Source organism: Cololabis saira, chromosome 4 (genome assembly GCF_033807715.1).
Source record: "Cololabis saira isolate AMF1-May2022 chromosome 4, fColSai1.1, whole genome shotgun sequence".
Classification (NCBI taxonomy): domain Eukaryota; kingdom Metazoa; phylum Chordata; class Actinopteri; order Beloniformes; family Belonidae; genus Cololabis; species Cololabis saira.
This window is the reverse complement of record NC_084590.1, coordinates 8,166,898-8,179,800: the sequence shown is the minus strand read 5'-3', so window position 1 is coordinate 8,179,800 and position 12,903 is coordinate 8,166,898. Positions and strand designations below refer to the sequence as shown.

The 12,903-nt window shown below is 44.1% G+C and overlaps 1 protein-coding gene across 1 annotated transcript in view; it reads right to left on the bottom strand.

The window, feature by feature from the left end:
• Positions 1-1,756: 1,756 nt before the first annotated feature.
• kcnj13 (potassium inwardly rectifying channel subfamily J member 13) overlaps positions 1,757-12,903 on the bottom strand; it is a 32,736-nt gene continuing 21,589 nt past the window's right edge. Inside the window, exon 3 of the mRNA XM_061718752.1 lies at positions 1,757-7,020. Within this exon, the coding sequence (XP_061574736.1) occupies positions 6,446-7,020 (575 nt within the window). The 3' untranslated portion in view covers positions 1,757-6,445. The remainder of the gene's footprint in view (positions 7,021-12,903) is intronic.

The following is a 12,903-nucleotide window of genomic DNA, read 5'->3' as shown; positions in this document are numbered from 1 at the left end:
CCGGCTGGTCGGGGTTCGCTTGCTCTGTAGTTTTGGGGGTTAGTTAATTCTGGTAGCTTAGCTCAGATTATGATTGGTTGCTGCTCGTGTTTCTGTCGGTTCCGTGCCTGTTTCGTGTCTGTTCTGTTATTGTGTTTTTTTTTGCAGATTTCCAGTGCTCGACGTGCGTGTGTGTGTGTTCTCGTGTCCTGGATTAGCAGCGGATGTCATGGTATGGGGGGGAGTAGTTCCCCTTCTGGGAAACGCACCTGGCTTTCGGTGGGCCCAAAAGCCTTCAGGCTCAGGGAGGACAAGGACGACGACGGGGGCACCCCGCCCTGTTCCTCTTCCAGTGGTGGTCCTGGATGTACCTGTTCTGGTGGTTGTCCTGGATGCACCCCAGCCTGTTCCTGTTCTCGAGATGGTCCCTGACACACCTCAGCCGGCCCCGCGGATCCTGTATGTGCCTCAGCCGGCCCCGTGGATCCTGTCTGCCCCTCAGCCGGCCCCGCGGATCCTGTCTGCCCCTCAGCCGGCCCCGCGGATCCTGTATGTGCCTCAGCCAGCCCTGCGAATCCTGTCTGCCCCTCAGCCGGCCCCGTGGATCCTGTCTGCCCCTCAGCCGGCCCTGCGGATCCTGTATGTGCCTCAGCCAGCCTTGCGAATCCTGTCTGCCCCTCAGCCGGCCCCGAGGATCCTGTCTGCCCCTCAGCCGGCCCTGCGGATCCTGTATGTGCCTCAGCCGGCCCCCCGGATTCTGTCTGCCCCGTCCCCAGAACGGCCCTCTGACTGGTTCCGAGAATGGCCCTCTGCCCCCTGAACTGCCTCGCCGGTCTGCCCGGCCCCGGAGAACGCCCCGGTGGTTGACTGAGGCCAGTGGTTGAGTGAGGCCAGTGGGCTGCAGGAAATGATGGATGACCACACAGATCCACGTAACAGCAGGCATATCTGTCAGTGTGATTACAGAGAAACAATCTGATTGGAATCACAAACTGGCGTGAGATGATACACCAGCAGGGGCCGGCTCAGCTCTGGTAAAGCGCAATACAACACGTCTTCTTAAGCTTTGGTCTCCTCCCTCTAGAGGTTGCAACTGTCAATCATCAACAGCGTATTTACCAATATCTCCACTGTCCCTCCTCTGCACACGTCCAGACCATCTGAATCTGTGAAGCATTAACTGTTCTTATGATGTTCTACCTCTTCCTTTGACTTACATCTCATCTCCTTGTATTTTTGTCTAGCTTCTTGTGTTCCCTCCATGTTCCTCCTCTTCCCATCCTGTTCCTCCTCATCTCTGTCTGAATACTTTCCTGTCCTTCCTCATTCCACCACCAAGTGTCATCCTCCTTCTTCTTCTGTCCAGAGGACACACCAACTATGTCTCCCTGGTGTGTTTTGTAGTTTCCAGTCATCTGACAACACTTCCCAACCATCCAGTCTGTCTCAACTCTGTCCTGAACTCCTCCCAGCGTTCCTCCTTTTTCAGCTTCCGGCATTTGGTCTTGAGCACTCTCTTTGTCCTTTTCCTCACCACCGGTCATCCTCCACACCGCCACATTCTCTCCTGATACCTCTTTAGGTCTCTAACCTCTTTCAGATGAAAACATTCTGAATTTGTAATTTGCCTTTCTTTAATAGAAATAATAATTTCTCTTTCTCTGACCAGCAGAGGGCAGCGTCGCTCACATGGACCCGTCCTGCTTCCAGAACTGCAGTCTACACGGAAACCACCCCTCAAATCAAACAGCAGTCCTTTTCACTTTGTCTAGAAAACATTTATTTCCTGTCATGTACACTGTACAAAGGCACTAAAGCGTGGGAGATTTGTTGAGATCTTTTTTCTTCAAAATCACATTTCGTAGAATATTTCCTGACTGGTTTGAAGTTTTCTACATGATGTCTTCCAAAAATACAGAAAAAGATTTCAATAATAAAAACAACCATTAGTGATGATATATTACAAACTCACATTTACTACACTGCCCACTCTCCTAGCTTTCTCAGTTACATCTAAACACATTAATTACTGGACAATCTGCATATAATACATATATTTTTTAATGTAATAACATTTTAGGTGATGATTTGTCATTAATCTACCAATCAATCAGCACTAAGTCTAGTTTAATCAGTCGTCACTGAGCCGTGTGGCGTGCAGCTCAGTCTAGCATCAGATAACAAAGACTGAATAACTTGTTTTCTGAAATGAAACTGAAAAAACTGCAGCAGTTCCAGACTGGCGGTGAGATTACAACCATTGAAAGTGTTGATGAACATGGAAGAAGATTTCAGTCGTTCACTTCTGTAGCTCATTTGTTCACAGAAGCAGAGGAAATCATTGATCAGGAGAGTGAAGGCCCTCGCTCAGGTCTGTCTCTCTACTGCTTCCTCAGGACTCTCTTCATACCAGCTGTAACAACCAAGGCTACAGCCAGCTGTGAAGGCCCGTCCTGGTTCTCCAGCGGTGTCCTGCCTACTTTTATGTTTTATTCTTCTACGTGTAGGTGAAAATTAAATGGTGTTGGTGGGAAATGTAGTCATGATGTTCGCACTGAATGAATCCAAATATCTTCACCTCCAGTGTTCACAGACTCCATTTGGTGACGCCATCGTCCCGACCACAAAGCGAAATCTGAACTCAATCTGCTTCTTCATGGTGATCAGCTAAAAACCTGGACAAAACGGGACTCTGTTGTTCAGTCTGTGTCTTAAATGTGTTCTCATCTCTCTGACAGGAAATACAGCCCCAATCAGCAAAAGTTGGGACCAAATGGAAAGTGTGTATTTCTTGGGAGTACAAGATATTAACTTCATTTCAGTTAACATACATCTATTTTTGCATTTCAACATATTCTAAAAAGTTGAAAAAGTAAAGCTTTTACCACTTTGCAACGCTGCCATTTCTCCTCATAAGACTTCGAGGACGTTCTGACATTAACAGAGTTTCAGTATGCTGTGGACAGATCAGGACTGCAGACAGTCCAGTATCATACCCTCTTCTTCCTCGGCCATGTCTTTGTAATGTCTCCAGACTTTGATTTCCAATTTATGAATATCTGAACAGAGGAACAGATGTGGTACTGAAGGCAGCAGATGTTGCATTAACATCTTATTGAACTTTTCTGTAATAATGCTGCCATCACATAAGTGGAAATGAGCTGTGCACATTGACACACCCCTAGACTATCACAGAGTCTACATACTGGACAGGTTCCTAATAAAAGTCTGGATTAATGTTTTCCTCTTTGGTATGGAGCATACATTTCTTCTCTTTAAACATATGACATACATTAGGGACATACATCACAGTGTCATCTGCATATAAACTGACATTTGTATTAATTAACACCATATGATTCTGTGTGTTATCATGTAGAATTAAAGAAGCAGAGGTCCTTATATAGAGCTTTGTGGCACTCCTCAGCCAGTACAATCCTTGTTTCCATGAAGATGGTCCATCCCAGATGCCACTGAGTCCAGAGATATTTCCTCTACACAAAATTAACAACATGACTTGTCTTTTTCCATAGTAGTTTAAAACATGACATGTTACCATCACCTGAAATAACATACATTTTCTTTCACCTCCTAAAATATCCCATATCAACTTTTCTTGAAATGTGTTTCAGATCTGAAATACAAAAATTGACATTCATCAAAAAAACAAACTGAAGGAGAAAAACATGAAACATTTTGGGTTAATTCAGTCTGTAAAAAAAATTAAGTAAATGTTAATGTAAGAATCACTGCTTTAATTTGTCTGGTTTTGAATAATCTACATCAGCCCAACAGTTTCTGCTTTCAGTATATATCAAACATTTAGTGGAGGTGAATAAATAAATTCAGTAAATATTTCAGCCATGCTGGTTTGAACTCAGAAGTCAAAATTTCTCAGTTCCTTGCAAAAATATTCAATAAAACACCCCTTGCAATCAGAATTCCAACTATTAAGTCAGAGAAGCCCCTTCTGCCCTGATTTCAGAATACAACATGGCAGCCGCTGCCATCACCAAAGTCAACGCTCGACTACCTTACTGTTTCTCATAGGTCTGTCTGATTTCATTCACATTAACTCTACGCAGTACTGTTGGCTTTTTATCAGAGGAGGTGTTGCCATTATGTTTGTACGTGCTAAATACCTCGTACGTGTATGTTGTTATGAACTAGCATTGCTAACAGTGGCTAGCACCAGCAGTGGCTTGTCTGACCAATTGTGCAACCGCATTGCCGTCGGCTCACACGTGATGTCATTACAACCTCCGACTTCTGAGGTAAATGAGAGGCAGCGCTCCTTTTAGCTACCAGTCTGATTTATGCTGGACAGGAAGTGAGTGATTCACAGAGCCGACTCACGTTGACAAACGACTGTTCAGACTTGTACACACTTCTTCAGGTGGAACAGGAATAAGCCAAAACAGGTTCTCCTCATAGAGAGATTCTTGTAGGGTGGAGATCATTCAGCTGCAAAATAATGAGCTATGTTTGGCTAGCAGCGACATGCTACTGTTCATTTAGGCTTAATCTGAGAATTTAATCAAAATCTGCCCTCTATTAGTCACCACTGATCTCAGCTGACCGGAAGTCTGACATTTGAGATGTTTGTGCTAATCGGTGAAAAGTCCTTTAACCTGGATCAATGAATCCTTTCATTTTAACTGTATTTTTACTTTAATGTTAAAGCTGGAAAATTCTGTTCCCCACATTTTAAAGTCAGAGCTGTGATTGCAGAATTTAAGACCGATTTATTCATAAAAGAAACTGAATTGTAGAATTTCATCTTCACATCATGGAGGCAAACATATTTCATGTGAGCAGAGAGGAAGAAGCAGATGTGGGAGGATGGACGGATGAGAGTGGCCACATTGTGATGCCATGGTCGCCATAGCAACCCGAGTATGTCTTTATGGGGACCCACAGCCAGTGTGTTGTTCTGTTTAAGCCATATATAAGGAAAGAGTTGAGCTCATGATGTCCACAAACAGGGACGAATTTAACAAAAAACGCTAAGAATGGAAACGCTTCTTTACATGTTTTTAAGCTAGCATTTAATGCTAACATCAAACCGTTCAAATGTTACAATAAATGGTTGATTATAATGTAAATGTAATGTAAGTGGTGGTAAACAAACATTCACGTTTCAGCACTTGATGTCAGATGTTGAAATGCTAGCATTAAATGCTATCTGAAACATAAATATAATATTACTGTAATGTCACATACTAGCTTAGTTATATTTACTTTTTAATCTGGTATCTAACGCGAGATGAAGTGCCAGTGTTGAATGTTAGCATTCAATGCTAGCTGTGGTGTAAATGCAGCGCTAACGTTCATTAAAGAGACATCAGACTCAAACAGGGACAGGTGAAAAAGGGACAGGTGAGACAGAGACAGGTGGAGAACAGTAATGGTAGTAGCACCTGCGGCTGTGTTTTTGAAGGATCTGTGGTGGAAAACGAAAGATCTCCAGCTGAAAATGCAGAGACTCACAAACTTCTGTCGAGTACCTGCTTTGTTCGTTAAACTCGTTAAATGTGATAACAGATAAAAACCACTAATGCAACACCATCCTCCAGCTGTTCCCTTTGTAGGCATGGCCACAGCGGATCGTCTTGTGCCAAAGGATTGTAGGATTCACAACAGATGTTCCTGACGCAAACATCCACATCCCTCCCGGCTTTGGAGGGGCACCGTGAGCAGCTGAGGATAACGTAAGGTCCAGAGTCCCGCTCAGGGACACTTCGGCACACAACTGGACTGGGGATCGATCCAGCAACTGCCCACTTGAAGGGCAGCTGCTCCTCCCACTGCTCAGCCTTCACTGGAGCGACAATTACTGTGGTGATATTCTTTGATTTATCGAATCAAACTTCATTGCTGTTGCTCTAAACAGCTGAACTAACTACTAATCTGGAAAAGCATCTGTTCACACTTGTCCTTCTGGAAAAGTTCCAATTCAATCAGCTTGTTCTTTATTTCTCAAAAAGCGCTGATGCAGCAATCTGGAACGAAATGTCTCCAAAATGGTAGACAGAGTAGATCTTCATAGACATCAACTATCTAAGAGAAAATAGGGAGAAAATGTTCTTGATCTTTAAGGTTTTTAATTAAAGTTAAACTGGAAAGAAAAAATGTCAGTTATCCGTAGATTTTTGTAATAAATGACAGACCATGGTTGAGGCTGTAACGCAGCAAGACGTCTTGACTTCCTTGAAAAGCAACGGGTCTCGTGTTGTTTGTGCCAGCTGGCCACCTCCACCTGCATCTTATCAGGTGGAAGCTGGACAGGAGCTGACAAATACAAGTAATCGGAAGAAGGAATTTTCCATGTGTGACTTAGATGTTGATTTCAAACATTAAAAAAAACGTAAACTGTTGCACCAAATTCAACCAAACATGTCCTGACGAGCATCAGTGAGCACTAGAAACTCTCTGCTGTCCTTGTGGGAGCTCCCGTTCCCTATCCTTACTCCATCCTGTCGCTGCCGTCACCGTTGATCTGCACCACACAGTCCTTGCTCAAAGGTTCCTTGGAGTGGGCGGTGTCAAAGTGTTGAGTGCTCACCATGTACCTCCCCCGAGCATCCAGACCCAGGGCGGGCACAAACCGGCGTTCAAACTGAATTTCCTGCCGCAAGTAGGATGTCCTCTTCTGGCAGCAGTCACCAGTTCCCTCCTGCAGCGCTGTGAGGAAGACCACCAGTTCAAAGTGGTTGGAGGAGCCTTCACACAGTGTGGGGTAGAGGGGACTCCTGCGGTCCAGGGGGTGGTAAAACGTGAGTGGGAAAATAAAGAAGGGGCATGGTTGCTGGCCCAGATGGTCCAAGTGGAGGTCCAGAGAGGTCTGGTGCAGAGCGTGGCCCTCATGTTCCTCGTAGAGGACGCCACTAACCTTCACGTCCACCAGAGGGCGCGGCAGCAGGTTGGTGACTCGGATCGTGAGGCACGTCTGACCCTGGTGTTGGCCTACCACCGCCTGAGGGCTGAACTGGATGGCTCCCGCTCGCTTCTGAGGACGAGCGATCTTGGCTACAAACGCACCTGAAACATGAGAATAAAACGCTTCAATATAACGTGATACAAAAATGTCTCCTATTGCTTTTCTCTGGGAACACCAGTAAAGACCAGTCAGGAAATTGAATCACTCCATCATGTCCAGCATAAGACATGAATCAAAAACAACCTAAACTGTAACGGTGTCCAATGGCTAATGGCAATGGCAATCCTAACCAGATGAACAAATCAACTCCACTGACGTCTCGATGAATCATCACTTTATCAGAGAAGGGCTGTGTGCAGACCTCCCCTGTGAACACTCCGCCCGCATCCCAAAAACACCTGACCTCCGCTGTGAACACTCCGCCCTTATCCTGGAAACACCTGACCTCCTCAGTGAAAACTCTGCCCTCACTTGAAAACAGCTGACTTCTGCTGTAAAAACTCCGCCCTCAGCAGAGAAACAGCTGACATCTGCTCCACCCACAGCTTAACAGCTAAACACCTGACCAGGTGTGTGTGTGGTCACTGCAGTGACATGTTGCGCTATCGTGTTTGGCTTAATTTCAAGCATGGTCACGAAGGGTTGATGCCGCGTGAAAATGTTCCCCGCAATAAAAGCAGATACGTTCACGCCTGAAACCCAGAACCCTCGTGACTCCTGACATTTAAAACCATGTCAACAACAAAATCAGCCCAAAGTTGCTTATCATAAGCAGGAATGGCAACCCTATACATAAATAACATACACGTGTGATATAATAACACAACAAATATGGCTGTGATTGAAAATAGCTTTTTTTTGCTTAGATTGGTGGTTCATGATGTTTTTAGTCAAAGATGTAAATTCAGTCACAAAAAGTCTAAAATGGGAGGGTTGAAATCATATTCGGTGCAAAAGTGTTGATAATTTAGTAAATTGCCATCATCCATTAGATGTGTTACAAACCAAATGTCTCTCTCAACCATGCCTCTGAGGACTAAAGAATTGGTGCAGCCCATTTCTGTTACTCCAGATTATGGTGTGTAAAGTATTTTCTAGTTCAACAATACTCATTTATGGAAGTCTGGAAAGCTTATGGACATCAAAGTCGAGCTGAGCAAAAGGTGCAAAGGGCGGATGGATGGATGGATGGATGGATTGATGGATGGATGGATGGATGGATGATGGATGGATGATGGATGGATGGATGGATGGATGGATGGATGGATGGATGGATGGGTGGGTGGGTGGGTGGGTGGGTGGGTGGATGGATGGATGGATGGATGGATGGATGGATGGATGGATGGATGGATGGATGGATGGATGGATGGATGGATGGATGGATGGATGGATGGGTGGATGGATGGATGGATGGATGGGTGGATGGATGGATGGATGGGTGGGTGGATGGATGGATGGATGGGTGGGTGGATGGATGGATGGTCTCAGTAGTTGGGAGCGAACAAGTCTCAAGTTTCAAGGAAAACTTGCAGACATCCCTGCGTCTCCTCCCAGAGTGCCTGTAAGACGTCCCCGTGATCCCACTGAAATGGGAGCTTTAATTAAGAGAGAGTGGATTCATTAATTACTGCACCGGCCTCATGTTTGTTTATAGTTATCGTCTGTTTTGGGAACATACTGGTCAATATTTGACAGGGTTGACTCGTCTCTGAGGATACGCTCTTTTCATCAGTTGTTTCTTTATTATTAATTATTAAAGATGAGAGGCTATTTTTGTCTTGTCTTCTTTTTTCTGGACTGCTGAAGTGTGGCAGGTTCATCTGTCCTTCTTGGGTCCATTTGGGCCCAGACCTAACAAACGTCCCTTCAGCTCTGTGGGAGTTCATCTGTTTCTCATTTGATTCATCTGATTTTGTAAATCTTGTACCCCACAAACATTTGATTGTAAATCTTCTGCCTGTCATCGTCATTTACAATGTGTTTATTACAGTAAAGATGGAATTGATTTATAAAATACCCCTTTTCCATATCCTTTCTAAGATCATTATGAAAGGGGACCTATTATGAAAAACACGTTTTTTCTTGTTTTAACATATATAAAGTGGTCTCCCCTCACCCTGCCAACACAGAAAAGATGAAATCCCATGAAATTCTGCAGGGTCTGTACAGCCGCCCGGCTGAATCTTCCAGTGTCATGTGATTTCTATGAGCCGTTCAGAATCTGCTCCCGTCGTTACGTAACGATAGGAGCAGAATCCATAGGCCGGCCTCTGCTGCTGAAACCACGCCCACAACTCTCTCCGCCGGCTGGAGCTCCGCCATTGTTTAGAAGCGGTAGCTGTTTCCACAGCGAGGGACAGTTTTTGCATCGACATTTACCCTCATAAAAGGAACAGTACCAACAGCACGGACCCGGCAACTGCACACGAGTCAGCGGTAAGTGACGTTATTTTTTTTACGTTATTTATATTTCTCTACAAGTATGATCTTTACATGGGCTAAGTATTTAGCTTAGCTCCGGAGCACCGAGGCCACTCACTGGACCGGACCGGTGAGCAGCTCCGGTGGCTCCAGTGTTCCCTAACGGAGCCACTCACTCGAAGCGGTGGCTGTTTCAACAACAAGGGACAGTAAACATTAGGTTTTGCATCGACATTTACCCTCATAAAAGGATCAGTACCAACAGTACGGACCCGGCAACTGCACACGAGTCAGCGGTAAGTGACGTTATTTCTTTATGTTATTTATATTTGTTTACAAGTGTGATCTTTGCATGGGCTAAGTATTTAGCTCCGGAGCTACTCACCGGACCGGACCGGTGAGTAGCTCCGGAGCTCCGGTGTTCCCTAACGGAGTGTTAGGTAACACCAGAGCTCTATTAATAATACATTTTTCTTCTGTTTATGGTTTCAGATCTTCCAAGCTGTTCAACGACACCTTCAGAAGACGCACGGTCCTTCCTTGAGCCAGCAATAGTGCATACATGTTATTTAAATACAACTTATGTTTTATTTTTTTAACAATAAAGTTGCCATTTGTGAAAATTCAGTGTTGTGATTTCTTTACAGTTAACATGATTCATTTGTCTTGTAACATAAATGAAATGATGAGGAATCTGAGTAAATAACTGTGGTGTAACTGTTTAGAATTCAATTAAATCTTCCTGTGTGAATTAGTGTGAAAACGAGGTGACCTGGTCAGGGAACTAAAGGCTGATTTATGGTTCTGCGTTACACCAACGCAGAGCCTACAGCGTAGGGTACGCGTCGATTTAACGCAGAACCGTAATTCAGGCTTAAGATCCGTTTACAGCGTGTAACTGCATGCGAGTGTCCGACTATCACGTCGAGCTGCGTGACATCGGACGCTCTCTGTCCAACCTGAAACCGTTAAACTTGCGGCCAGTTAGGACAGTCCAATACAAAGAAAATAAAACAATGGAATTTATTTTGTCGCCGGAGCTCCCTCGCATGGGACACGCTTTGTGTACGCAGCCGGCTCTTCTCACGGAGCGAGGCTTTGTTCCCTCCCCTGCTATACGTCATTCAAGCAGCCAATCAGCACAGAGCCTCATTATCATAGCCTCCCCTCCCCTCAGAATCCCTCACAGAAAATGGGGTTAGAATCGGTAAAACTAGAGACATGGCCCACAGGCTGAATTTCTGTTTTATCTAGAAAAAACAAGCTTTAGATTGTTTTTTTTTTTTCCACAATCTGTTTATTGGAATTTTCAAATAAAAACAACAACATTACAGTAACATTGGTCAATGGAGTAATGATGAAACAATGCAAGAAGCAGGCAAGATAAAAACAGAATAAGACCAAAAATAAACCAAGACAGGACAAATACTACAAACTAAAAGGACAAAACTCAAGACAAAGACTAAAGACAAAAGATAGCTTAATAACGTAAAAATATATAAATACAGTATATGAATAATAACACAAAATACTAAAAAATAAAGTAATAGTTGTTGGTCAGTTCGGCAATCTGTCATGTCTCAACTATACCACTGAAATATATAATGGGTCACTCGGGAATCGCTGGGAAGTCCAGCTCTCGAACATACACAAAAAACGGGTCCCACGTCTTATAAAATTTTCCTAGGGAGCCCCTCAAAACGCATCTAATCCTTTCTAGTCTAACAAAATGAAGGACTTCTCTTATCCATACTGTGTGCGAAGGAGGAGTTGGAGATTTCCACTTGAGTAAGATCAAGCGTCTCTCTAGTAGAGTAACAAAGGCTATAAAAGCAGCTTCCGAGGAGGTGAGTGGTATTGTGGGTGGAGATGTGCCAAACAACGCAATCATTGCATTAGGCTCTATTACTTTATGAGTAACCCTTGATAATGATCCAAAGATTTCTTTCCAATAAGAGTGTAAAGCAGGACAGGACCAGAACATATGCACGTGACTTGCTGGGGCCTGGTGACACCTGTCACAAGTTGGGTCCACCTCCTTGTAGATCTTAGAGAGCCTGACCTTTGTGAAGTGCGCATGGTGAACAATTTTACACTGAATAAGTCAATGTTTTGCGCAGATGGAAGACGTATGGACTCTGTTAAGAGCCTCCTCCCAGAGATCCTCTGAGATCTCCTCTCCCAGGTCTGTTTCCCAAAGTGCTTTAATTGAATTTAAAGAGACAAGACGAAGAGAATGAATATGAGTGTAGAAGTGTGACATCATTCCCTTCAGGGCAGGTGCCGGCTTAAGGAATGACTCCAATGGAGAATCTGTGGGTGCATTAGGAAATTGAGGGAATCTATTTTTAACAAAACTGCGAATCTGAAAAAACCTGAAGAGGTGTTGTCTGGGTAGGCTAAATTTCTCAGATAACTGTTGGAAAGATGCAAAAGTGTCATCTATGTATAGATCTTTAAATGATTTGATGCCAAGACTAGACCAGATAGCAAATGCACGGTCCACCAAAGATGGAGGAAAAATGTGATTTGCAGTTATTGGAGCCAGTATAGAATATGTCTGGAGACCAAAGCAACGTCTGAACTGATTCCAGACTCGCAGGGACGATTTAACAATGACATTTTTTGTGTAATCAGAAGAAAAACTCTGAATGGGAGAATGGGCTAAAGCCGAAAGTGACACTGGGCCACATGAAGCTGCTTCCATTTTAAGCCAGATGGGAGGGGAGGGGTATGAGTCAAATTGTAGCCAAAACTGAATTATTCTGACATTGGCTGCCCAGTAATAAAACCTGAAATTCGGTAGAGCCATTCCTCCCAACGCCTTTGGCCTCTGCAAAAATTGCTTGCGGATCCTTGGAATTTTCTTGTTCCAAATAAATTCTGAAATAACGGTATCAATTTTGCAAAAAAACTTTTGTGGGAGGAAAACGGGTACACACTGAAATAAATACAAGAACTTCGGCAGGGTGTTCATCTTGACTGAATTAATTCGGGCAGCTAAGGATAAGTTCAGCACTGACCACCGGTCAAAATCCTCTTGCATACGGGACAGAAGGGGAACAAAATTAGCCTTATAAAGATCTTTAAACTTGTCAGTAACCTGAACCCCTAAGTAGGTGAAAGAGTGCTTTGCAGTTTTAAATGGTAAGCTATGGAGTGGGTACTCACATGCTGCCTTATTCAAAGGAAATAACTCACTTTTATTTAAATTTAATTTGTAGCCTGATATTGCCCCAAATGAGTTAAATATATTGAGAGCTGCAGGGATAGAAATGGGAAAATTTGAAACGTAAAGGAGGAGATCATCCGCGTAAAGAGAAACTCTCTGTTCCATCCCATTCCTGAAAATACCTGTAATGTGGGGGTCACAACGAAGCGCAATGGAGAGGGGCTCAATGGCTAAGGCGAACAAGAGGGGGCTCAGGGGACAACCCTGGCGGGTGGAGCGATGAAGAGGAAAGTATTCTGACTGGGTGTTATTTGTCCTAACCGAGGCTACAGGGGATGAATAAAGTAGCTTCACCCATGTGACAAAATTCTCACCAAAGCCAAACTTCTCT